This window comes from Macaca fascicularis, chromosome 16 (assembly GCF_037993035.2).
Source record: "Macaca fascicularis isolate 582-1 chromosome 16, T2T-MFA8v1.1".
NCBI classification, from domain to species: Eukaryota; Metazoa; Chordata; class Mammalia; order Primates; family Cercopithecidae; genus Macaca; species Macaca fascicularis.
This window is the reverse complement of record NC_088390.1, coordinates 14,346,593-14,374,076: the sequence shown is the minus strand read 5'-3', so window position 1 is coordinate 14,374,076 and position 27,484 is coordinate 14,346,593. Positions and strand designations below refer to the sequence as shown.

The following is a 27,484-nucleotide window of genomic DNA, read 5'->3' as shown; positions in this document are numbered from 1 at the left end:
GTCATCAGATGGTGTTCAATGTCAAATGTACCCTAAAATGAGGCACTCAGTCTGGTGAATCAAAAGAAAAGTGGAGTTCAAGGTCAGGCTGTGTGGCCTCAGGCAAGGGCCGCCTTCTCTCATCTGTAAAACATTTGTCCTGCCGCTTTTACGAAAAAATTCTTCCAAGAATCCAGTGTAGTTTGTAGGTGGATACACTCTGAAAGCAGCAAAACCCTACCTAAGGGTAAGGTGGGATGCATCCCACTCGCATCCCCTCTTTATATCTCCCTTGGCATTTGGCTCTGGATGAGAGAAATGCTGTTAAGGAAGAAGAGACATAAAATTGGTTTTTAAATTTAAAGGCTCATGTAACAACAAATATTTAAAAGAGTTTGCATTTCCTGTAATTTTCCCCTTGTGGTATGAAGCATTCCATTTTTGGTGCCCTCTTTCTTAGTCTCCCTGTAGGATGTTGGAGAGAAAGGAAAACTGAGTCTCCTTCTGGGGTTAACATCACTGAATGAACTGGATGATCAGCCAAGGAGGAATGGAAAATGAGGCAGCTTTTAATACAAGCTCTTTCTTTTCTTTTCTTCTCCCTCCTTCTTTCCTTCCTTCCTTCTTTCTTTCTTTCTTTCTTTTTTCTTTCTTTTTCTTTCTTTTTTTCTTCTTTCCTTTCCTTTCTCTCTCCTTTCTTTCCTTCCTTCCTCTCTCTCTCCTTTCTTTCTTTCTCTTTCTTTTTCTTTCTTTCTTTCCCTCCCTTCCTTCCACACTCTCTCTCTCTTTCTTTCTATCTTTCTTCCCCTTCTCCCTCCTTCCTTCCTTCCGTCTTTCCTCTCTCTCCCTCTCTCTCTCTCTTTCTTTCTTTCTTTCTCTTCTCATGGCAAACAATTAGGTTGAGAAGGAGAGAAACAGCCCCAGTTTAGGGGCAGGGGTCCATCTGAGGCTACTAAAAAGAAACAACCACTGTGGGAAGACTCAGTATCATCAGCGACCTTCCCTACCTCCTGAGTGCAGGACCAGTAGGAGTTTGGGACAAGAGAAATTTCAATCAGCGCTTGACTTAAGTCGTGAGGTAATGGCTCCATCCAGCTCTCTGCTTCCCTTGTGCTCAACCAACAGAACTCTACTTCATGGCAATCCACTAAAAACAGTACAAGGTTAACTAAGTCAATAAAAATCTGAAGACATAAGCTTGAGTTCAACTAAAATGAAGGGAAGCGAGTGCAAATAAACCTCTGTTATCATAGGCTTTAAATAGCTCAACAACATTTTAGAAAAGAAATGAAGTGCTCGCTCACTCTTGTTTTGTATTATTTTATTTTGTAGAGACAGGGTTTTGCCATATTTCTCAGGCTGGTCTTAAACTTCTGGGCTCAAGTGATCCACCTAGCACAGCCTCTCAAAGTGTTGGGATTACACAGGTGTGTGCCACCTTGCCAGGGGCAAAAGAGGCAATTTCTAACCAGAGAGAAGATCCCAGTGAGTATAAAACTTGAGATGCTACAGACAAAGTAAAGGGTACTGTTTCTCCTTTCACACTCCTCCTTGTCATCAGTACTTCTTCCTAATTGGCTTGTCCATGTGCTTGAGGTTGACCAAGAGATGTCTCAAGAAAACAAGAGACATGGCAATGCCAATGGAAACTCTAATTGGACACCCATCAATTAAAGTCCACACCCCCTTCCCCAGCCTTTTTGGAATTCTCATCTTGTGAAGTTTAGATGTTACCCAGAACCAACTTTCAACAGGAGAAAAGTAAGCCCAACCTCCCTACATTCTCATCTTTTCACTGTCATGGTCAACCATTTATTCTAAAAGCCCAAAACATTTGCAACAGATCAGTATACAGAGTCCAACCTGCCTTGTGCATTTCACCTCCAAAGATATGAGAGAAGGAAAGCGTTAGAGGCTGAAGCTATGGACAAAGGTTCCACATTATTTGCTCAGGTTCCATGATTATCTGTTACATTCTATGAGAGCGTTTTGGTAGATGATGTTGCCTAACTGGTGAGTCTTAAAACTTCCAGCAACTTTTCTGTGCTTTAGACAAAGCATTCCCGTTTGTCTCCCATTCCCCACTGCTAAGGAACAACACAGTAAACACCAAGGAGATTAAGTAACTAAACCATCAGTGAGAGAGCTGCTAAGAATTACAAGTGAGATTAGCCTTTTACCCTGCACTGGCCTGGTGAAAAACTGACCCTGTGACTATTTTTAAGCCTAATGACCATTTCTAAAAACAAAATCTCTAATTGAAACTTATTGCCTTCCATGTTTTGTCTTGTATTTGTTTAGACTGTGAGTTTTAAAGACTCTATCTTAAAAAAAAAAAAAAAAAAAAACAGGAAAAACAGCAAAACGCCAGGCATTGCAAGCACTTGAAAATATTTGTTGAACGAAAAAATACATGAATGAAAGAAAAGGAATCAACTAGCAAGGCTTAAAGCTAATGACTGGAGGTCATGATGCAAATGTATCTAGAGACTCAGTGGTGAATCAGGGGCAACTTGGAATAATAAACAGGTGGGGCCAGGTTTCAGAAGGGTAAATCGTCTCAGTATCCTGATGCCCAAAGATGATACATATATGTATCATCACACCCATTACATTAAGTGACACAATGACATTAAGTGGCTATACCCATAAAAGTCTTGAACTTAAATGCTAAGCAAAAACACACAACAAATGTGGTAAGATCAGAGTTCTTTATTTTACCTGTGGATCACAGCAAACTCTGAGCCCATCTCCCCATTGAACTTGGAATGCTTTACTGCTGGTGGCCAGCAATTAACGTCTGTTCAGACTAATAAATGGTTACAGTTAATAACAATGAGAAAAATTGCACTAATTGGCAGATTCGTGTTAATTATTACTTATTATTTTGCTTTAATTATTACTACAGTTAGTTTGCATTCCCAAGCATCCCTCAGGGGATGGCAAATGTCTCCTAGGTAGCAGCAAGAGGAAAGAAAACTCAAATTTAAGTTTAATATTTGTCATGATGATGAAGGAGTCAGTGATATGGCCAGTAAGTGTTGTTGATCGGGATGATTCTTGCCCTCCAGGGGCTTACCGTTTATGTCGAGAGAAATTCCACACACAGGTTTACCAAGAGATATTATATACTTGACTCAAAAATGAGAAACGTGAAAAATTGGCACCCAGAGGTTGTGCTCGGGGCAACTGAAGCTTCTTCTTCTTCTTTTTTAAGACACAGTTTCGCTCTTGTTGCCCAGGCTGGAGTGCAGTGGCGTGATCTCCGTGCACTGCAAACACCACCTCCTGGGTTCAAGCAATTCTCCTGCCTCAGTCTCCTGAGTAGCTGGGATTACAGGTGCGCACCACCACGTCCAGCTAGTTTTTTGTATTTTTAGTCGAGACGGGGTTTCATCATGTTGGTCAGGCTGGTTTCAAACTCCTGACCTCAAGTGATCCACTCGCCTTGGCCTCCCATAGTGCTTGGATTACAGGCGTGAGCCATGGCCCGGGTCCTGAAGCTTCTTTGAGCCTGCCCCAAGGGAAGGTAGAAGTGAAGAAATCAGGAACAAACGATGTTCCTATTTAGAAACATGAACAAAGCCTACTCAATGAGACAGCCATTGGGCCATTTAGCCAGGACTGAAGTTTTCGTTTTTTGTTTTTCTATTTGTTTTTAAGAAATGATGGCAAATAAGGTTAGAAAAATGGGTTGGAAAATAGGCTGGGAATACCCTCATCCACTCTGCCCATCCCTCCATCCTTTGCTTCCACAGACATCTTTCCGAAAGCCAAATCTGGAAATGTTCATAGCTTCTCGCTGTGTTGAGAATGATCTGCAAACTCCCTGGCAGGGCACATGTGCATTCATTCACTCCAAGGGAATTCTAAGTTCCTCCCTCACTGTCTTTCCAACCCTCCTTCCAACTCTGCTTCACTCCAGCTATCAGCAAAGCACCTGTGGTTTCTCCAGTGGGTCATGAGGTTTCTTGGCCCCCATGGACTTCCCTCCTTGTTCCTTTTTCATAACTATTACATTCCTTCCTGAAAATGCACACACACATACATGCACACACACACACAGAATCATCATAACCTCTATCCATCTGCTACAGCAGTCCTCCAAGGGTGTGAGGACTGGTTTATTTGCACTGTGGCAAAAATAAATGGTTGCTAGATAAAGGAAGAGTCAACAAATGCAGGAACAAATGCTAGACAGAATTTGGATTTGACCTCTGAGGCAATGAGAAGCCACAGAAAATGTAGGAGATTGGCGGCATGAAAATCTTGCGTTAGGCGTCAGGGAGCCAGAGCTCACCAGCAGCATATCTTAAACAGGCTTAGGCTTTGAGCTGATTATAAACTCCACGAGCCTGCTGAAGACTAGTATTTTTAAAATGTGAAGAAATATGGAATAAGCAAAAAAAAGATCACTAGGTGTCTCCAGTGGAAAACTTGCATTGTTTAGAGCATGCTCGCTGACTAGCTGACTCTAGCCTTTTATTGCTTTTGAGAGACTCTGCAACTTTCTAAATTATAGACAGCAATCCAGGAATCCAATATAATTCTTGATTCTTGACCAGAGATATGCAAATAAATTCTTTCTGGTGGGAGTTCTATGGACTTTCTTCTCTACCTCCTACTCTGTGGAAGAGGTCAGTTTCTCATCTATTCGTCAATTTAAGTCCAAGTAAATTTGTATTCTTTTGACTTCTCCTTTGAACCAATGGTAACATTTGTCTGGTTCCTTCATTAATAATGAGTGAAATAAGGCTTTTAACATAGTCATTGTATACCTGGATGAGAGCATGATTTTAGCTTTTTCTAAGAAAATTATCCTTTAACAAAAAGGCTGGATTAACCATGTGCTTCTTGCAGGGGCTCTATCTGTGCCAGTAGCCATTGCCCCATGGCAACCTCTTTATGCCAACCACTCGGCTTAATACTAAGAACAGTCATGGTTCTCTTTGAGCAAACAGCTTGTTTTTGTGATTTGTGTAATTAAGGTTTACCCTTTTTAAAAGCTGTGAGAAAGCTGTGGATCAGGTCCATAGTCATTTGGGGTACGTTTCTTAGGACAACTCCTGGGTCCATCTTACATGCCCACTTTTGGTTTTCTTCTTTAACTGTCATGTTTTATGTGCTTTTTGTGCTTTATATATCATTTTTAAGAATCACTTTAATGGTGGCTCACACCTATGATTCCGGCACCTTAGGAGGCCAAGATGGGAGGATTGCTTGAGCCCAAGAGTTTAAGACCAACCTGGGTAACACAGTGGAGACCCTATCTGTACAAAAATTTTTTAAAATTAGCCAGGCGTTATGGTGTGCCTGTAGTCCCAGCTACTCATGAGGCTGAAGCGGGAGGATCACTTGAGTCCAGGAGGTCGAGGCTGCAGTGAGCTATGATCACACCATTGCACTCTAGCCTGGGCAACAGAGCAAGACTCTGTCTCTAAAATATATTTTTAAAAAACAAATGATAGATAAAAATAAATGAAATTATGTAGATCTGAATGGGGAGGGGATAGTGAGGATGTAAAAGAAGGGGCAGCTAATTCTAAACATTTTGCTACTCAGGAAGCTGAGACTGGAGGATTGCTTGGGGCCAGGAGTTCAAGACCAGCCTGGGCAACATGGCAAGACCCTCATCTCTAAAAATAAATAAACAAACAAACGTTTTAAAGGAAGATAAAAAGAAAAGCCAGTAACAGGTTAGAGATGGAGAAAGAAGTGGGGACAAGGAGCACCCTCGATTTTTAAGCAAAGTTGATCAAAGGCATGACACTAAAGTACTTTGCGTACACCCACAGAAGTAGCAGCAACCCAGGTAGTTTTAGGGGTAGAGGGTGAGGAAGAATTTAGGTGTTCATCCAAGAAATGTTATAAACAAATGAAGATTTAGGTCCTGTGTCCATGTGTAAAAACAGATCAAAACTGAGAGAAGGTAAGAATAACCCCAGATTATAGGCTAGAAAAGGTCTCCTGAGTCCAGAAAGGCTCATTCTGGGCAGATGAATCAGCCTAGGTTGGGGTTGGGGGCAGGGGTTGGGGGTGCACCAAGAATAATTTATTGCCTGTCTCTGAAAAGCTCAGTGGTGTTCTCTATTCTCTGACAAAATCAAGTAAAGACCTTTAAGCTGTTACTTTCCCAAATGAATCAATTTCCAATTCCCTGGGCTGGGAACACAGGGCATTAAGCCCACAAGCAAACACCACCCAAAGGAGAGAACAAGAGCTGGGGTCTCTATTGCCCCATTAGCACGTTTTGGAGATTAATCAAGCTCAAACCTCTCCAAAGACAATGTTTTCCTGGGTTTGCTAAACGCACATCGATTCACTTGTCACTTGGAGACAGTCAGGACTATATCAGGCAACAAACTGAGGAACGGAATCAACCAACTACAGAGCTAAAGCTGGTGCAGTCATCAGCCTCCTTACATCCAATACGAAGTTATCTCAATGAATCTGGAATTGAGATAGCTTTCTTTATCAGACAAATGTGTCTATCCAAGGAAGGATCCCCTTTCCTGGGCTCCTCCTTCCTCTGAAGATAGATGATTCTTCACTTGTTCAGAACAGAAATAGGTCTTATTAAATATTACAACAGAATGCTACCCTTGCTGACTGCAAAAAGGTATACAAATTCCCCAGTGCAGTACCAAGGAGCAGAGATCTGGAGCTTTTAGGAGCTGCAGAGAATCTGAGTAAAGGAATGCACCCTCTGTGCGGCAAAATGCAGGTATAAGACATACACACGGCCGGGCACAGTGGCTCGCGCCTATAATCCCCAGCACTTTGGGAAGCCGAGGCGGGTGGATCACCAGGTTATGAGTTCAAGACCAGACTGGCTAACATGGTGAAACCCCGTCTCTACTAAAGATACAAAAAATTAGCCGGGCATAGTGGCACACGCCTGTAATCCCAACTACTCAGGAGGCTGAGGCAGGAGAATCACTTGAACCCAGGAGGCAGAGGTTGCAGTGAGCCGAGATCGCGCCATTGCACTCCAGCTTGGGTGACAGGGTGAGACTCTGTCTTAAAAAAAAAAAAAAAAGACATACAGACAATTCTCGGTTCTCAACTTCAGGAGATTCACAGATTCCAGCACCACTGTGGGCCCAGATTAAGAGCCTTGGCACAGCCCAACAGCTACCCACCAGCCACTGGCTGGTTGGTTGTTCTGCTGGTCAAAAGCCTGGTTGACATGATCTGTGTTAGGCGTCAGTGAATGGGAGAGAGAGGACATGGACTCTTCCAGACTTTCTAGATTTCATCCATCTGGGAGGTTAGCATAACACTTAGGCCCACCCAAACACTCTCCCTGAACTACACACACATGAGATCTGCCTTTATATTTTATTAAGCATTGAAATGATGAGTCCGCACAGTTTTGTGAAATCGCAAAGAAACTGTCCAGTCCAATACTCAAAGTTCATGCTACAGAAAAATAAGTTTGCCTCCTGGAAAGAATAAATAGTCTTCCCTTTTATCAGAAGATGATTCTCTTTCCCTTGGTCATCATGATGTCAGCTCTAAGATTTGCATAGCACTTTACCCGCCACAAAGGACTAGATATTCAGGATCTCATTGGCTCAGTGTAATAACAATGAAGGGCTGTTTCCTTCCTTTTAGAGAACGGGACGGTGAAGCTGAGGGAGGGGAGACTGAGTGGCCCCAGATCAAATACTGGGCAATATAGCAAAGCAGGGACTCAAAATCCAGAATGTGAAACGCTGAGTCTCATGCTCATCCTACTTCTCTACATTTCTAAGAACCTTCTAGATCAAAATGCTCAAATATAGTAACCGCCCCACCTCTGACTCATCTCTAATTACCCACCCCCTTTCTAAAGAGATTTTCATCTTATTTTCCTATCCGACAATTTAAAAAAAGGTTTGGGTTTAAATTAATTTTTTGGAGTTATAGGGCCTGTAAATGATAATGAAATAAACAGCACTTTATACATACATATATAAAAGAGATGATGATGATAACGATGGTGATGTGTGTATATATATATACACATATATATATGAGAGAAAAATTAATTTAGAAAGTGGAAGCTAAATCTTTTACTGGTTCTTTGCACTTCTGCACCAATGCCTTTATTTTAGGAGTTCATTTGTCACTCAATCCCACTGAAAAGAATGATCACAAAACTGAAAATAACCAGATTAGCCTCTTCAAACCACAGCCCTCATTCCTCTGTCCCAATTCTTATTCTGTTTTATGTACTTCAGCCAGTATTTTTTTCAACCTCATCAGTGTTCTATGGAAGAAAAACATCACTTACCCACATTCTGGAACTAATATTACAGGCCAGAGTTGCTCAAGGCAGCTCACCTAAAAGGTTCTGCTGGTGATACAAACCCAGCTGGAAAGAAGGAAAGAACTGGAATTTCACAACGTGCTTTACGGGTATCGTGGGCTCATGAACCGACCCAAGGCTATCCCCTCTCCCCTCCTTCTTCCCTTTGAATAAACCAAGTGTGTAAATGGAAAAGAGAGCTGATTCTAAAGGTTCAGAGGCCAGAAGTCAAGTTCAATCCATCTTTAGAAGAAGGAAGATACATGAAGCTGTGCCAGGCTGAACAAGCCTCTCGAACCAGGAGACGAACGGGCTAATAAATTAGGACGGCTAAACTACTGAGCCGAGGAGCCAGAATCAATCCAATAGGCTGCCTCCTCTTCTAGCTCATTAACTATTTGAGATTACCATCATATGGGGAGTAGCCTCTCAGCTGGAAATTAAATTAGCCTAGCTATAAACCTGGAATGTAGACAGAAAAGTGTCTGATGAGTGAGCAATCCCGGGGAAAAGATCCACCACCAAATGCTTGTCCAAACTCCATCCTCAGGCACTCCCAGCTGGCCTTCCTTTACAATTTCTCTTTTTGAACAACAAAAGGAGTGAGACTGCCTTACTTTGGTGTTCAGAAAATGCACAGTAAATCAAGGTTGTACACACACACCCCACCGTCCCTGCAAATGGTCTGTGCAGAGGGCTGAGCTCAGTAAGAAGGGCGGCAGGCACTAATTGCACACTCAGAACAGGTGTGTGCCTGCAGAGCCACCTCTTAATTACCAGGTTGGGCATTTTGGCACTGGCAGCCTGGCACTGAATGCTGGAACTGAGCGGCCAACGGGGCTGTTCGCATTGTAGGTCCGTGGAGCTGAGAAATGGAATTTCTAATTACATGGCTTCAGCCTAATGAAAGACTCCTTCCAGACAGGCAGAAAGCAACCAGATTCGAGGACGTGGAACCTGGAACACATCCTGAGAGGATCTCTGGCGCTGGCCCTTTTTTCTGAGTGGCATCTTTTTTGATCACCAGCAAAAGCCATTTGTGTTCAACGCTACTCAACAGCATCTTACAATTCCCACTTCTGAGCTGACATACTGGAAAAAGAACAAAAAAAAAAGCGCAGGATAACCTGTACTAGTTACCCTTTGATGTCACGAGATTAAGGCTTACTTACAAACATCCTCGATCCCCCTCGTGGTGTTACTCTCTTCTCCTGGTCTGTCCCTGCACCAACCATATTTTTTCATAGGAACCTCCTTGCCTTTTCACAGGCATTCCTTCTGCCAAGATCTTCTTTCCCACCCAATCTGTACATGAACTCTTATTCATCCATCAAAATTTCACTCCCATGTCACCTCCTCCCTGAAGCCTTCCCAGTGCAGCTCCTCCCTGCCTAGACAGATTGAAATTCTCCCTCTGTAGGGTTTGTTTTTGAACTACTTCTCTTTTTGCAAGTATCATGCCATACTGTATTTAGCCTTCTCACCCTCTCCCTTTATTCTCACGCTCTACAGTCTGTCTCTGCAAAGCAGTCAGGGTTTTTCTAAAATGTAGGACAGGTCCTGTCCCTTCCATTCATAAAGCCCCATACACGCTGGCATCCCACACTAAGATCTGCTTCTCTGACCCTCTCTGTCCTCATCTTTTTACCTTTTCACCTTTTTAAAAAGGTCTTGCTATGGAAAAGCATAAGAATGATATAATGGACTTTGGGGACTCGGCGGGAGGGTGGTGAGGAATCGAAGACTAAACATTGGGTACAGTGTACAGTGCTTGGGTGACTGGTGCACCAAAATCTCAGAAATCACCACTAAAGAACTTATCCATGTAACCAAAAACCACCTGTTCCCCAAAAACTACTGAAATTAAAAAAAGTCCCTCCTGACCTCCAGCCTATACTGTCCCTTTTCTCCCATCACCCTCTCCCACAAAACTGTCTACCCTCTCACTCTTGGTGACATTATATTTTTATTAGTCTACTTGTTTATTTCTTTACCGCCCATCTCCCTACTCGAATGTAAGCTACAGGAGGGCAGGAACAGTGCTCATAAAATAGGCACCCGATGATATTTGTGAAATGACCAAATCTTTGAATCCCAGAGCCTGACCCAGAGTAGATGCTCAATAAATTAATAAAGTCAGTACTTAAATTCTAAGGAACAAAACGAAAATCAGTGGACATTCAGATACAGAGAAAAAAAGAGCTAACTAGAATTAACCTGATTCCTCCCCCTCTTCCCTGTGCCCACTGTTGGTTTCCAAATGGATATAATCAATCCTCAGGGACTGCCCTAATGATGGTCTCCTCTGGGAGGAGGGTACATGGTACCTGTTCTCTCAATACACTCTGAGTAAAGAGAAGCCAAAGGATTTTAGAATGGAGACAAAACAGCACCAAATCCAAATCAGAATGTAACCGACAAGCTGCTAGAAAACTGTCTATGGAGGGCATGTGTGAGACAGAATCTAAGCCCACCACTACCCTTGGGCTTGCAATCACTCAGGAGGCATCTTTACCTGCAGCCCAGACCGCTGCTGTCTGCTAGTGCCCCTCTCCGCACCCGAGCTTCTGGCACCTATGATCCATCTGCCACATCTGGAGGCTGATCAACCACAAAAAACTCACAGCCCTCGCTGATGTGCTTTTGCACTTCCCATCCCCCAAACCCACATCCCCAAAAAGACACCATCTGGGTAAAATGAGGTGGCTTCCATCAAAGTCCTCGAAACCAGCGAAAGCTTCAGTCTTGAGGAAGCCAGTACATCTGCTGCCTGGCAAATGCTCTTTTCACAGAACCCAAAACAGTCATGGGTCTGTTCTGTACTTCTGTTTCCAGCTGGGACTGGAAGAAAACACCACCCTAAAAATAACAGTGAAAGACTGAACATTCCCTTGGAGGAGACAGATGGGAAGGAGACACAGCCAGGGCAGGGGGCCACCCAGCCACAGTGGCAGCTCCCTAACCAGCTGCCTCCTGGCTGTGTCCTCTTGAGTCTATCTCTCAGCCTCTCTTCTCCGTCTCCTCTAAACAGAAATAGGATCTGATCGGGGCAACCCAATTCTGAGCTAGACCTTATCAATAACTGCAATCACTTTTATACGCTAACAAGGAAGATTGCTAAACTTAACCACAGTGAGTGATGGGCCCAGGACTACATCACACTGGGAGTGCTGGCAAGCAGGAGCCAAGCGTGGCTGCTTTAGACTGCTCGCAATTCTGAGACTGAGGGCGAAGGTTCGCTCCGACCCTGTCTGGTTGAGCCAGAGAGTCGTGGCCAAACGTGGCATTCCCTCATCTCCTCTCCCACTGTGCCTGCTGACATGCCCCTCCTGAAGAATGACAGGGATCCTCTCTCAGCAGCACTGGTGAAGGGAGAGGAGAGGTGGCAGGGCCCAGTCTGCAGACTACCTGCCTCTCCACACCGTCGGGCTGGAGAAGCTGGCCTGGGGAGCCTGGCGGGGAGTTGGAGAATGGCTCTCTTTCCCTCAGTACTTCAAACCACAGAATGAAGGTGCCGAGGACAGTTACCCAAGCTACCCAGGGAGGCGGCAGGGAGAGGGGTGTGTGGATTCTGCAGGGGCAACGAGTGGGGATGAGGAAGCACGTCCCAGCCATATTTGCAAACACCACAAACTGCTGCTTGTTCCTTTGGGAGCCTTACTTGAATCGCTCAGCACAGCTGAATGTGGTTCATCTTAGAAAACCATCTATGTGTTTTTTTGCTTTCTCTGTCTTGAAATCACAAATTTTTAAATTTTCCTTGCAAATACATGAAAAGAATTTGAATTCACAACTCATAGAAAGCTTGTGAATATCTCTGGTATAGGAGCTCTGCTGGCCCGAAAAACTCCCTGTCTGTAGGATAAAAGTCCTCTCTTTAATGTGCCATTCCGGCCTCTCCACCTCTGAGCCAGCCTCTGGACTCCTCTCTCCCCCAGTCCCAGGCACCCTCACTGTTCTGCCCAGGCTGCAGTACTCCTGTGTGCTTCTCTGGGCCTTTTTCACACAGAGCTTCCCAGTCCTGAATATTCTGATCAGTTTCCAGGACAACCAGCCAGCAAGCTCCTATCCATGCTTCAGAGCCCAGCTGGATGGTGGCTTTTTCTTTGGGCCTCTTTCTCTCCTCTCTCTGCTTCTACAGCATTTCTTACTTTGTTCTATACACCTCTCGCCATGGCCCCTTGACCAAGATGGTGAGTTCCTTGAGGATTTGAACAACGGCTTAAAACCTTGTTTTCCCAAATGTCTGCCTATCACTTGACCCATTCTAGGAGTTCCAAAACTGTCTGGTAGATAAAATCATGAATGAAGGAATGAACGAATGAATGAATGAATGAATGAATGAATGAATGAATGAATGGTAGACAAGATGATATTCCACCAGTAGTGCCATCTAGATGCTCTGGTCATACACTGGCAATAAGGCTGCCCTTGTTATTGCCTGATTTTCACAAGGCTGCACAGAAAGAGAAGGTGGGTATTAAATTTCCCTTTAAAAGATACGTAACTTTATAGGAAGGGAAGTGTGATAAGAATGAAAAGCTAGTTGAGTACATGCAATAGAGGATCCCACTCTGGTGTGAAACTGTTCACCCACAAACCATGTGAAATGTCCTTGCCAAACGCCTCCTCCAGAGCAAGGGCTCAGGTAGACGTGAGCAGGCTATCCATGCAGGTGTTACAATTTCCCTGAATACGAAGAATCTATGGTAAGTGTATCAGGAGATAATAAGATAACTATGGCAAGCTTAGAGTGCTTGCAGGAGAAATCCAGATACTCCTGTAACTTTAGTTTTATACAAACAGGTCAATCAATCCCCATCTCTCTCTGTTAAAAGGCTCCACTCGCCTCCTTCCCCAGTGACACCTAATCTGAAAGTTTCCTTTGTTTCTGGTGCTGTGTGAACTGCAGAACGCTTTTCAGTGTTCCCCTTGGCCACACAAAAAGGGGAAAAGGCATTTTTAAAGAAAGTTATTGGCTTCGATTGCAGCTCAAGGCCGCCAATGTTTACATGTGGCACTCACGTTATTTAGCGAAGGCCTCAACATTACACCCAGGGTGAGCAATCGTCTCGGAGCCAGCATAAAACATACCCAGACCCCAAGAGGAGCTACACAGTGCCAGGCAGGCTGAAAAAAGGCTTCACCTTTTCCAACACCATCAAACATCTTGCTCCATAAACACCACCGACACAGAACACTTACCTTTGAAAACAGACATAAGCTGCTTGGGGGAAAGCTGAACCTGCAATTAGCCTGCTTACGGAATAACAGCAAGTGGAGGCCTACCAAAGGAGCTTTCTGCAAGACCTGACTTGAAATCCTAATCAGCAAGTCTGTTCCCCTGGCCTCGGCCTCAGCCTCAGCCACTTTTTATCCAGGGTCCTTGATTCACTGCAACTCCACTTCTCGCTCTTTATTCTTTTTGCAGCAATCATCTGGGGCCCGGGGAGGGTGCAAACATATTAGGTTTGAGATGACATCACAATGGGAGATGTGCAGGAGAGAAAGAACTCAAGCTATAGGAATAGGAAGCCTGCTGCAAGGGGTAAAGGTGGATGGAGAGAGAGCGGGAGCACTGGATTAGGGTCGGACTATTAGAACTGCAAGAAACTTCAGAGTATGGGCCAGTATGGCCCAAATTGGCACCTGGATGGACACAATGTCTCAGGATGCTGGTAGGTATGAATGAAAGAAGGGTTCTGTACTCGTGGGGGAAGTGCTAGGTGAAACAAACATTTATTTACTTTAATTTATAAATAATTTTTTTTGTTTTTAGCTGCAGTATTTATCAGGGCCTTTAATATGCTAACATGGAACTCTTTTTTTTTTTTTCTACACTCTATTAATCAATCTTTTTTTGTTTTGTTTTGTTATGGAATCTTGCTCTTGTTGCCCAGGCTGGAATGCAATGGTACGATCTCAGCTCACTGCCACCTCCACCTCCCAGGTTCAAGTGATTCTCCTGCCCCAGCCTCCCGAGTAGCTGGGATTATGGATTGCAGGCACCCACTACCACATCTGGCTAATTTTTTGTATTTTTAGCAGAGACGGGATTTCACCATGTTGGTCAGGCTGGTCTCGAACTCCTGACCTCAGGTGATCCACCTACCTCGGCCTCCCAAAGTGCTGGGATTACAGGCATGAGCCACGGCACCCAGAAGAACTTTCTCTTCACTCAAAGAAGCGTGGAACAGTGCATCTCAAAGTGTGACCTGCAAGACTACCCACAAATTGTCCTGGAGGAGATACATGCAAAACCTGAGAGGAAGCATTTAAACCTATTATAAGTAATTTGACATTGCGACAGCATCCAAGGCCATATGATCAATGAACTCACTGGCCAGTGTGCGCGTTGCTAATTGTATGGCAGGAGGCACATGGCATGCTCTGTGTGCTTGTCGCATGTCATAGGACAACAAATTGAGCCACAGTGGATTGGGGGAAAACGTGGTCCTACAGCAGAGTTGGCTGAGAACTGGTTTAGGAAACGCTGCTGGTTCCAATTTCTATGGTACACATCGGGTATTCTGCTGACACCAGAATAACTGAGTGACCTGACTAGGTCACATCACAATGTATCCACAGCAAAAGGCTGACCTTAAGACTCACCAACTGGGAAACCCGATAAAAGAAAAGTCAGTTAGGGAACTAAAAAAGTAAAAAATAGGAGAAGCATGTCACTGAAAATGATTTCATCATCACGGTGATTCTGATTTTAATGGGCAGCCAGCTAAGCAGACCTCCACACATCCTCTCCTGCGATCCCTATGAAGGTGTAAAATGAAAAAGCCAAATAGATAAAAGCTCCTGCCCAACTCTCACAAGAATGCCCGTGATGAACTGGATTGAGGACATTTAATCCTGAAATGTACATACCTGAAAAAAGTGGGAAAACCGTTTGCAGCTCCCCACTCTGGTAACAAATGAGAGAAGCTGCCCAAGTGTGAGACAGGAAGGGGCAGGGAGGGCGGAATGTGGGAAGGAGAGAAGAATCCCCCATCTAAAAGCCCAGGGGCTCACCAGGTCCAGCCATTTGTTGCCATGAGAAAGGCAGGCATGGTACTGTCCCATCCTTTACAAAAGCAGCAGGAAATCTGGATTTGTATGTGAAATCTCCCAGCCTGTCAACATAGGCAATACATGTGCATGTTTTAAAACTCCATGAATGGCCGGGCGCGGTGGCTCACGCCTGTAATCCCAGCACTTTGGGAGGCCGAGGAGGGCGGATCACGAGGCCAGCAGATCAAGACCATCCTGGCTAACACGGTGAAACCTCGTCTCTATAAAAATACAAAAACTTAGCTGGGGGTGGTGGCGGGCGCCTGTAGCCCCAGCTACTCTGGAGGCTGAGGCAGGAGAATGGTGTGAACCCAGGAGGCGGAGCTTGCAGTGAGCCGAGATCGCACCACTGCACTCCAGCCTGGGTGGCAGAGCAAGACTCCTGTCTCAAAAAAACCCACAAAAACCCATGAACATTCACTGTTAGGCTTCATTGATATTAGGTTCAACAACAGGCAAAACTAACCGGTGGTGGTAGAAGGTGAGATAGTGGTTGTTCTTGGGATGGGGACAGTGACCAGAAGGGCATATAGAGGTAGCTTTGGGGGTTCTTGAACTGCCACTTCTTGGCGCTTGTTACCAACAACATACTTGTATGTTTGCCTTGTGAAAAGTCATCAGGTCGTGCACTTCTGATTTGTATACTTTTCGATAAGTATGTAAATAAAAATTTAAATAAGAAACCCAGGCCTGGCAGGGTGGCGCACGCCTGTAATCCCAGCACTTTGGGAGGCCGAGGCGGGTGCATCACCTGAGGTCGGGAGTTCAAGACCAGCCTGACCAACATGGAGAAACCCCGTCTCTACTAATAATACAAAATTAGCCGGGCCTGGTGGCTCATGCCTGTAATCCCAGCTACTTGGGAGGCTGAGGCAGGAGAATCGCTTGAACTCGGGAGGCAGAGGTTGCAGTGAGCCGAGAGTGCGCCATTGCACTCTAGCCTGGGCCACAAGAGCAAAACTCCGTATTAAAAAAACAAAACAAAACAAAAAAAGAAACCCAAACCCCACAGATTTATAAACAATGTAATGGGCCGGGCGCGGTGGCTCAAGCCTGTAATCCCAGCACTTTGGGAGGCCGAGACGGGCGGATCACAAGGTCAGGAGATCGAGACCATCCTGGCTAACACGGCGAAACCCCGTCTCTACTAAAAACACAAAAAATTAGCCGGGCGAGGTGGCGGCGCCTGTGGTCCCAGCTACTCGGGAGGCTGAGGCAGGAGAATGGCGCGAACCCGGGAGGCGGAGCTTGCAGTGAGCTGAGATCTGGCCACTGTACTCCAGCCTGGGCGACAGAGCGAGACTCCGTCTCAAAAAGAAAAAAATAAAATAAAATAAAATAAACAATGTAATGTCTGAGATTTCTTTCAAATAATACTGAAAAGAGATAACACAGCACTTCCTTAGAAATAATGGAGGGGGCCAGGCACGGTGGCTCATGCCTATAATTGCAGCACTTTGTGAGGCCAAGGCGGGTGGATCACCTGAGGTCAGGAGTTCGAGACCAGCCTGGGCAACATGGTGAAACCCCACCTCTACTAAAAATACAAAGTTAGTCAGGTGTGGTGGCGTATGCCTGTAATCCCAGCTACTTGGGAGGCCGAGGCAGGCGAATCACTTGAACCTGGGAGATGGAGGTTGCAGTGAGCTGAGATCACATCATTGCATTCCAGCCTGGGCAACAAGAGTGAAACTCCATCTCAGAAAAAAAAAAAAAAAGAAAAGAAATGAATGGGGGAAGTCTTGGGGAAGGTATAAAATAAAGCCATGTCGAGAAGTGGTTAAGAGAGTGGTGTTCATATGCGGGCTGCCATCTCTCTGAGGTTTCTCCTTTTGTGTAGGGAGAGCTAAATTAACTGGTGCTTCAAGGAAGAGGATGTCCTGCAGAGAAACAATGCACACAAGCCGTCTTGGCACAGGTAAGGGTGGTGACTAGCAGAGCTAGCAGCTGCAGAGTAAGTAAGGGCCAAGTTCTCCGTGGAGCGCATGAAGTTGGGATGGGCCGGATCAGCTTTATATAAGACATTTTTGGCCAGGGGCAGTGGCTCACGCCTGTTATCCCAGCACTTTGAGAGGCCAAGGCGGGCGGATCACAAGGTCACGAGTTCGAGACCAGGCTGGCCAAACATGGTGAAACCCCATCTCTACTGAAAAAAAAAAAAAAAAAAAAATTAGCTGGGTGTGGTGGTGGGCGCCTGAAATCCCAGCTACTCAGGAAGCTGAGGCAGGAGAATTGCGTGAACCCAAGAGGCGGAGGTTGCAGTGAGCCGAGATCATGCCACTGCAATCCAGCCTGGTTGAAAGAGCAAGACTCTGTGTTGGGAAAAAAAAAAAAAAGACATTTTCATGCACACCTGCTGGGGACTGTACAAAACCCAGTGTCTCCACGGGTGGGGCGTTCACGGTGCTGGACAATATAGCTCAGAAGCAATGGGCCCCAGAGTGTAAAATGTTGGAGGGGGATGTCAGTGTGATCCCAAGAGCTGAGAATCTGAGTGGCGTGGTTGTGGGGGGCAGCGCAAAGGGCAGGTGGGAGAGAAGGGATGAGTTGGTAGAGGAGGGGATGGGAGCAGGCCTCAGTCAGAGAAGGGGAGTCAAATGCACAGATGTTGGGGCAAGGGCTACAGGGATAGCAGGAAAGTGCTGGGTTGACACACGGATGGCGTGGTTGAAGACTGCCACCATCAACACGGGCATCATAGCAACAGAGACAGGCTAGGAACCAGTGTGGGGAGTAAAAGAGAATAGGGACAGAAAAATGGATGAAAAAACAGAACCTTGCAAATGCTTTTAAGTGGAAAAGTCTACATCTTTGGGAGGAAAGAAACAACAGAAGAGATGGCTTAAACTGGTCCAGAAGGAACATGGCATTGAATTGCAGCCAGGTAGACAGCCTCCAAGTTGTGGAGTTTGAAAGGCCCTCAGGGAGTCATTCCCTTCTTCCTTAGGTCCAAGAGGTAGAGCCACCTACAGATACAGCTGTATGACCTTAGGCAATCTCTGTGAGTTTCCGTTTCCTCCCTTGGAAAATAACGGAAATCACACAGGAAGCATCACTGTTAAGATTAAGTAAGCGCCTGGCCCACTCGCCTGCACACAGCAAGTTTTTGCATACTGAGGCTAAGACATATTTTTTTTCCTTTTTTTTAAATCACACAGTCGCTGACTTTCTGGCCCCTTCTTACCTCCTTAGCCCTCTTCGGAAAGCTACTGGAAAAGTAAAATGCAAAAATCACATTTGAAAATTCGTACTACCTTATCTCATGCTTCTGCTTCCTCCTCAAATGGTTTTCAGATTTACCAGTAATTTAGTAGGACTAATGATTTCAAAAATAAAAATAAAAAATCAGGCTTAAATTGCCTGCAGATCTCCTTGAGCCCGTAGATGTCAGTCCACTGACTAAAACAGGCTTCTCAGGGACAAGTTCATGGCTCCTGTACTTCCTCAGTGCTTTAAGTGCTGCTTTGCACTAGATAAGAGCAAGTGCTCCAATGGGATTTTTGAGGCAGTAAAACTACCCTGAATGCTACTATAATGTGGGATACAGGTCATTACGCATTTGTCCAAACCTATGCAATGTACAACACCAACAGTGAGCCTTAACGTAAACTACGGACCCTGAGTGATGGATGATGTGTCAAATGCGGGTTCATCAGTTGTAACAAATGTACCAGTCTGGTAGAGGATGTTGATAGTGGGAGGCTGTGTGTGTGTAGGAGTGATGGGTATTTGGGAAATCTGTGTACTTTATTAAATTTTGCTGTGAACCTAAAACGGCTCTAAAAATATGGTCTGGGTCTGGCGTGGTGGCTCACACCTGTAATTCCAGCACTTTGAGAGGTTGAGGAGGGCGAACTGCTTGAGTCTAGGAGTTTGAGACCAGCCTGGGCTAGCATAGTGAGATTTCATCTCTACACATTTTTTTTTTTTTTTAAATTAGCCAGGCATGGTGGTGTGCACCTGTAGTCCCTGCTACACCAGAGACTGAGGTGGGAGAATCGCCTGAGCCGGTGAGGTAGAGGTTGTGCCACTGCACTCCAGCCTAGGTGACAGAACAAGACCCCGTCTTTAAAAAAAAAATATATATATATATATATATATTTTTTTTTTAAAAGTGCTCAATAAATCCTTGTTAGATGAGTGAAAAAGTAAGTAAACACGATTTATACGAATGTATTATTCATTGACTGTAGAAAAGGATTTTAAATGGTCACCTTTGACTTCCTCCATTAATAAGTATTTTAAATCAATGATAAGGTAATGATCACTGCCTTTCTCTCTTTACCCCATTACTTCCCACACTCATCCACCCACACACTTGGGGATCTTCCGTGGGAACAGGATGTTTACTGCTTTGTGTATCTGTGTCAACTGGCAGCACTAGCATATGCTAAGTGCCCCGAGGCAGACGGGAACAATCAGAGAAGAGGGCACCAGGGACCAGCCCGACAGCACATCAAGAGGAAGGGCTGGACCCAGCCAGGAGAGTTTCCTGTGCACAAGGCCAGGACGGGCAGGGAGAGGCTGCTCAGCTAGGAAACGGCACCAGGAGCTATCTGGAAGAGAATTACTGGTCTCTAATTGTGTGCTCTGTGTGTGTGTGTCTCTCCCCAGGGAAACTGTACTTTTTTAATGGAAGTAATCACGAAATTTTGTATTTCTTCAACATCTCATGCAACAATGTTCAACGTCTTATGTGCACTTCCCGACGTGCCCTTTTCATAGGCCTTTAGAAACGCGAGGAAAAAGGTTGCCTTTTTCAAATCCACAAGAGTTCTTGGCACCACGGAGGAAGCCTATCCGCAAAGGCTGGGGCTGGGGCGTTTGTGGGCTGAGTCCACCTTGGGCAGCACTAGAAATGGGTGGGCTTATCAGTGCCCACGAGGAGAGATCCCCTCTCCCCTCTGAGACTGTCCAGGAGAGCCTTCCTTCCCCTCCTCCGGGTAGGAGCGGCTGCAGGGCCCTGTGCACACGGCTTAGGGTTAGGACTAGCCTTACATGAGTGAGCAGCGGGGAAGGTGCTGGGGAGAGGACGGACCACTCGGTCTGAGTCCAGGTGAGATTCAGGAATCGGAGGGGGCTTGAGACTTACTGGCCTTTTCCTCCTCTCCTCTCCTCTCCATCCCAGTCCTTCTCACTTTCTCTTCATCCAGTCACTTAATGGGCCAAATTATGGAAATCAAGGTATTCTATGTTATCTCCCGAATCTGCGGAATCGCACCCATTATAGAAGTGGGTGGAAAAAGGATTATCCATTTCTTTCCCCCAAAGAGAAAAGGGGGCGGGGAAAGGGAGAAACGAAAAGCGTGCTCTTTGCAAACTGACTCAACTAAATTCACTTTCTTGCCAGCGACCCCTCCCGCTTCCCAGATCCAAAATAAGGTCGGAAAAAGCCGAAGTGTCCTCTCTGGCTGTAAAGAATCCACTAGGGCCCACGTCCTGCCAGCGAGGGCTGCCTAAGGCGAGGCGGTCTCCCTGCAGGACTCGGGAGCCGAACATTCGGGGAACACACATCTCCGCTCCAGAAAACAGGAGAATTTGTGCAGGAGGGTGCAGACAGGACAAAGAGAGACGAACCAAAGGAATAGAGTACAATAGATCAGCTGATAGGCTCGACTTGGAAAGCGAAGGCAGCTCAGGACCAAATCAGCAGCGCGGAGTAGAAGCTGAGCAGCGGAACAGCCAGGCCAGCACCGGCGGGGGCGGGGCGCACCCGCTCAGCCCGCCTCTCTGGGCGGGGTTCTCCTCTCAGGCGGAACCCCATTGGTCTCTCCGCAGCCCCTCCACCCAATCAGCGCGAAGACGGGTCCCGCCGGCACCGCCCACCTCGGGTGCAGGCAGCTCAGCCCGGCTCAGCCCAACAGGTGAGGCCGCACGGCGGGGCTGGTCACGTGGCCACGGCAGACGACCCGGCCGGCAGAGGGGCGGGGGAGGGGGCCCCAGTCTCGGCTGCCAGCCCTGCCCCCGCACTGGGAAGCTCCGCCATCTGTCTCCGGCTCAGCGGCCCCTGGGCCAGAGGCGGCGATCCCGCGCGACACCAGGGCCTCGCCGATTGATGCCCGAGGCCGGGCGACTCGGAGCCATTTTCCCTGCCCGTGGCAGCGCCCCCGGCCACCCTTCCACAACGCAATGTCCAAGCCAACGCCCCCCTTGCTCCCGAAAGGAGCGTACACGTGGCAACGTCGTGGGCCGCTGGGGCCCTGCTGGACGCTTCCGTCCCCAGACCTGAAAAAGGGGGACGGCTCTCCCCCCCGCTCCATTCATTAAATCACGAGTGGGATTCTCACTGCTCTTCCCAATGTTTCTTTCACTCTCCATTTGCTTCTCAAACCTCACGTTGCCCAGAACCATCTTTCAGCATTTTATGGGTTTCTAAGCAAGGGTGACAGTGTTAAGTAGTGTGGGGCAAAAAACTTGGGAGAAAACAGGGATTCTGAATCCTACGTGTAAGGTGCTTCACGGACACACATGGAATCGTTCACATTCTAGGCAATGGTGTTTAAAACAGTGACCCCTTGGCGAGAGAGTCTGGGCCGAAACACAATCAACTTGATGTTAAACCAGAGTCTTATTTTTTCACATTTGCCATATTTAGAACAAAAATATCTTATTCCAACACTGTATGGTGGGTGTACTTTTTTTTGCTGTCCGGAAAATATAAACTCCGCTCGGACAGTACTCTTCAACCAGCTCTAAATCTAAAGATACGCACTCATAATTTTTACAAACAGCAATCTTTGGGAGGCAAAACCTGTGCAGTACAACTTTGCTATTTAAACATGTTTCATCCACGACACAGTGAAGTACATTTTCTGAATGAGCCAGTAAAAATATATTTTTGATATTTTTCAGGTTACAGGAATTGTGTGAAATTTGTATTTAAAAGAACTCATAAAGGAAATTTATACCACTTTTATCTATGTACAAATAAAATTAATGGTGGGTCTTATTAGCATTAGCAGTATTTTAACACATAGCCTCTTGGTTGCCATAAAAATTATTTATTATCATTTTATTAAGATGGTAATTGCTTCTCACATCCTAAACTTTTCCCCAAATCTCTTGACAAGAAAAAACCAGAAATAAAAATCAGCATGCACGAACATCAGTTTTATTTGATGTTAGTTTTATTTTGGCATAGTTTGAGAGAAACCCGAGAGTTCCAACAAGGTAATGTTTTAAATATATAAAAAGTTTCATGCTCTACTTACAATTAGTTTTCAAAGATATCAGTATCTCATTTCTTTTCGGTCATGGTAAATGTTTTCATTCGAGGTAGGCAGCATATTGTTTTCATTACCCTTTAAAATATGCCACATACTTGGGGGACTCATTTTGCTGGAATTCCTGACTGTCCCAACAGCCTAGGATTGAAATTTCTCTTACTGTCTGAAATCATCGACTGTTAAATGAGAGAGGTAGCGCCCTATTTGGAAACTAACTCTATTCACAGCAAAAGAAATGCTCATTATGCCCTGCCTTTAGAGTAGGCATTTTGTGTTTCTGTCAATCAACTTAATTTCCATGTTCATAGAGTGAGAACATAAAGTATTCAAAAAACTACTGACATAGAAACCAGTCGGCAAGCAGCCTAAGTCACGTATTTCAGTTCTGAAGCTTTAAATAAATGCCACCTCCCTGATTCATAAAACTAGCTGACTGGTGAGTTTGTCTTTTTAAAAATTCCTGGTGTGCTTTTAATTATAAATAATTTTAGTGATTCAAGGAGTCATTTCGTATAACCAGAAAACCTTATTCCTACAACATATTATAAACCAAAAGATAAATTAGCATACATACGTGGGATGAGGTTATGTGACATTGACTTTTCAAAATATTAAAAATTTTTTTTTTTTTCAGACTAAAACATCAAACTAGAAACTCAGAAGCTGTGACAGGTCATTTTAAAGTTTCAAGCAATACAACTTTAGCTGGAAAACTATCTTTCACAAATACTAGTCTGTGCTAAATTATAAATTTTCAATTATCAGATTCCATTAAAAAACATAATCTAGTTTAGCCAACATGTAATTCCTACTTGTAGTATTCTATTTTGATAAATATTTTTGAAGACATGTACTGCAACCTAATTTTTAGAGACCTGTTCAATAATAACATATCATTTGGAAGATAATAAGTGTAATCTAATTCATATATTTTAGCATCATATTTATCTAAAACAAATGGGTTGCTATTAAATTTTGACTCTTTTATTAACTCAGAGCATCTGGGAAAACACTTATGATTAGGTTAATTTATGTTATATTTTCCCTTCAACTTGTAGAAGATTAATCAACCATTTTATGGTCTAATTTAGGTGCCTAATTAAAAACAGAGTTCAACACATGCTCCACTGTCTTGCTAATAAATCTTGACAGCTTTGTAACATGATGGTTTGTATTTCAAATTGTTGCATACAAATGTAGATTTTTTTTTTTTTTTAATCTTCACCCAGCATCTTGGAAGTGAGTTCCATACTTGGTTTAAACTCTGGGACTGAGAGAGTGCAATTACTTCAAAATGGATTATCCCCAATCAGATCTTATCTTAAATTTCCCTCAGTGAAGACAGAAACATTCTTTGCTACCAGGTTTTCTGAAGTAGACTAGAAAAATAGGGGGCAGTTTTGTTTTCTCAGCATTTGTTACATTGAAAATGTAGGGAATATTGCTATTTTCAGCTATTAGCCTTCAAGAGAGAGATTTCTGAAGTTACAGAGTTTTCTATTTTCATTCTAAAAAAATCTGCTGAAAGTGTTAGCTGTAATTGTCTGCTGATTAATCAGTACAAGTTAATTATGGACTTGATTTGAGGGCACTCTTTTTTAAGAATAAATTAATTTCACGAAGTTCTGGAACATGTCATTTAACCCCACAACCTCCCAGCCTTAAAAAGGGCAAATGACAGAAGATAAATCTCAAGAGGGACACTCACTATGTTTTCTCTGTCCGGATGCTTGAGGGATTTTTTGTCATTTTAGTGACTCCCTTGATTCTAACTGTCCTTTGCAGAAAAATGAAACTGACACAGTGGTGTGATTATCCTCACTCTAGTTATTAACCAATGTTAGATGTAGTAACTAGCCTGTTTGGGGGCTGATATTGTTTTCAAGTGAATGACAAAATCTGCAGTCTGCACTGAGACCACTAAAGGCATGTCAGAAAGCTGTCAAACTCTTCTAAGGCAAACTCAGTTTTGGACCCATGCTATATGATAAATATCCCGCTTCGATCACTTAAGCGAGGAAGCGTGATCCAGAATGATCCAGAATGATCTCTGAAGCAGAACTGCCTGAGTTGGTACATTAGCTTTGGTTCTTCCCAGCTGTGAGATCTTGGGCACATTGCTTAACCTCTCTGTGCCTGTGTTTCCTCATCTGTAAAAGTACCTACTTCACAGAACTGTAATGAGGATTAAATTTGCTAATCCTGTAAAACTTGAAACAGTGCCTGGCACATAGGGAAAACATTCGGTAAGTGTTAGCTACCACCATTATTATGCCACACACACACACACACACACACACACAATATACTTTGTTTAATGTTGGCCAGAGCATTAAAGTGTCAGCTTATTTTGTATGACCCAGACTGGGAAAGGGAGGCAGAGGTGGTAGAGGGGGTTTCTGCCGCTGTACAGTCTAAGGCATATTTTTGTATAACAAACGATAATTACGCAATATTTCGCTAACTTAATTCCCAAACGGAGGTCATTAAAATTTCAGAATATTTACCAACACTTCAGTAAAATCACAAAGTGAAACTTTCAAAGTTACAGATTTATTTTTTTGACCACTCAAAGTTTAAATTAACATCCCAAGTGTAAATGTACAGGGCAGGTGCTTTCTCCACCTTGGCATATGTGAAATTGTCCTGAAACACAGCCCCATGTTTCCCAAACACTATGGGGTACCCATGGAACAGGAGATAACACCCAGTTTCACCAGCCTGCTTGATGAACCTCTCTGTGGTGCCTGCTAAGTTTGGGAGGCCTGATTCAAGAGGGTTGCATAACGAATTGGAAAAGTCAACCGAGAAGAGTCATCATCGCAGACTAAAACCAACTGCAGTTCCAGTGTGGATGGACAGTTCGTACTAGCACGTTTGATTTTTGCGGGGTCAAGGAGGTAGAAAGGCTCCCACTCTCTGGCCAGTGGCACGGTCAGCTCTGGGCACCACCTCGGTGGGTTCCATCTCTCCGTGACCCCTCCTGATCCTGCTGATGGTGTCTCCTTTTGCCAAGTGGAAGGAAGAGCAATCAAATTCCGAGATGTCATGCAAATCTGCCAGGCCCTGGGCTACTGGTTAGGCCACTAGCAGGCTGTGTATCAACCGATTAAACCCGTTAACGACTCCCAGACACAGCCACGACCTCGTTCTCTAACAGATTACGATGCTGATCCTCAGACTCAACCATTCGTGCCCATCGTTTTTTGTTCTTAATGCCTTCAAAATGTCTCCCCACTCTCATATTCTCTAGTTTTTGAGGACTTGTTTTAACCAGGTTTCTGAATTACAACTCTCGCTGGTTAATTACTATTTATACTCTTCTCCAATTGGCTGCCTGACTGCAGGGACAGAGCGGAGGTACAATGGCGCACACCTCTGGCAAGGAGCAAAGCTTGGCAGACAGGAGAGAACTCCAAGGCGGGCGAAGGGTGCACTCTGCGCACCAGATTTCAGGTAAAGCGCTCTGGGTCAGGAGTCTCCTCCTGGCGGCGTGGTCTGTTTAAAGTTAAAAAGGCCGCCTTCAAAATAATTGTGACGTCCATATCTTTGCCCAGACATCCATTCATTATTCTTAGGTAATTAAAATTTTTAAAGTAAACAGATAGCATTTGAAATATTTTTTCCCCCTTAGAAAATATCCACCAACCCTGCGGCCGCGCCAGACGGTGCTGGTGCAGTCCAGGAACGCAGTGTTTGGGGCCAGTTGCGGCATTTACAGTGGGCTCCTCCGGCCGCCCGGTCCGCCGGGTCACCGCCCCGGGCCCTGTGCCTCCTGGACCCGGGAGTCGTGCTTGTCAGTTCTGAGAGATGGCTCGGGAGGACGAAGAACCTCCCGCCTCCGGCGGCCCAGCCAAGCCCTTGCGACCCCCTAGGTCCAGCCGCCGTGCGTGGCCACTCGCAGAGCAGCCCCCCGGGCGCAAGTACCCACCCGAACCTCCCGGGCTGCGCTCTCCGCTGCTGGCGCGCGGCGAGGGTTTCCATGCGACTTCGTTCTTCATTCAGCGTTTTTCAGTCAATCAAAAAGAACGTGGCAGGTGGAGGGCAGCCGCCTACGAGACTGCGTGAGCCCTCCTGTGGGGATTTCCATAGCTTGCCCCAGGTGCTTCAAAACCGCCTGACATTAAGGGTTCAGTCCTTTTCCTGCCAGTTCCTCCCAACCCGGCCCCAAGTGTGTCTGATCTCAGAAAATCCTAGGCTGCCTCGGGGCTCTGGCGGGTTCCACCTGGAAGGGCGCTAGTTATAGCCTGCCGCCCCGCCCTGGAATCACCATCCCAGGAGGAGGGGGAGTGGTGGTGGTAGAAGTAATAACAATACAATCGATGACAATAGCTAACAATTAGAGAGGTCCTCACGTGCCTGCGAGGCACCTTACCGTACCAGCGCATTCACTCTTCCCATCCCTGCCCAGAACTTGCATTATTCCCACTGCACAGATGAGAGCATCGAGGTTCACGCGACTAACCGGGACGTGAATCCAGGCGTCGGACTCCAGAGCCCCCCATTCTTGTCCACCAGTATCCCGAGACTGGGTCACAGCCTGGGAACGGTGGGAAGGGTGACTCTCACAGCTGGCTAAACCTCGAGACTTAGGCAACTCCTGACAATAATAAAAAACATTAAGGACAAAGGGGAAGGGGTAGGACGAGGCTGGGAAGGGAGCGGTTTTAATCCGCGGGGTCAGCCCTCTTTTATTCTCCATCCCACCCAGGTCCCGAGAGTGGGGTGGGCACAGGGAGAGGGGTTCAGTTCTCTTCTCCTCTTTTGTTTTCCCAAGTCTCGAGCCTCTGTGAAGCTAATTGGGCCTGGAGGGGTGCCTGAACGTCGTGTTGGCTGGGGTTGCGGGTGGAGACCCCAACAAAAAGGTGGGGGTCGGTACCTGAGCCCCTGGTTGAAGACAGTTACCGGAGGTCGAAATCTAGAC

At 45.4% G+C, this 27,484-nt stretch overlaps 2 protein-coding genes across 3 annotated transcripts in view; both read right to left on the bottom strand.

The window, feature by feature from the left end:
• LOC102135242 (heparan sulfate glucosamine 3-O-sulfotransferase 3B1) overlaps positions 1-27,484 on the bottom strand; it is a 50,778-nt gene that overhangs the window by 19,671 nt on the left and 3,623 nt on the right. The window lies entirely within an intron of this gene.
• LOC135967949 (uncharacterized) lies at positions 589-26,776 on the bottom strand. Its single transcript, XM_065532795.2, has one exon. It carries the CDS (start codon positions 21,592-21,594, stop codon positions 21,187-21,189), a length of 408 nt encoding a protein of 135 aa, XP_065388867.1. The 5' UTR covers positions 21,595-26,776; the 3' UTR covers positions 589-21,186.

Coding starts and splice junctions, on each gene's coding strand:
- LOC135967949 (XM_065532795.2), bottom strand. CDS start 21,594: ATGGAGCGGGGGGGAGAGCCGTCCCCCTTTTTCAGGTCTGGGGACGGA.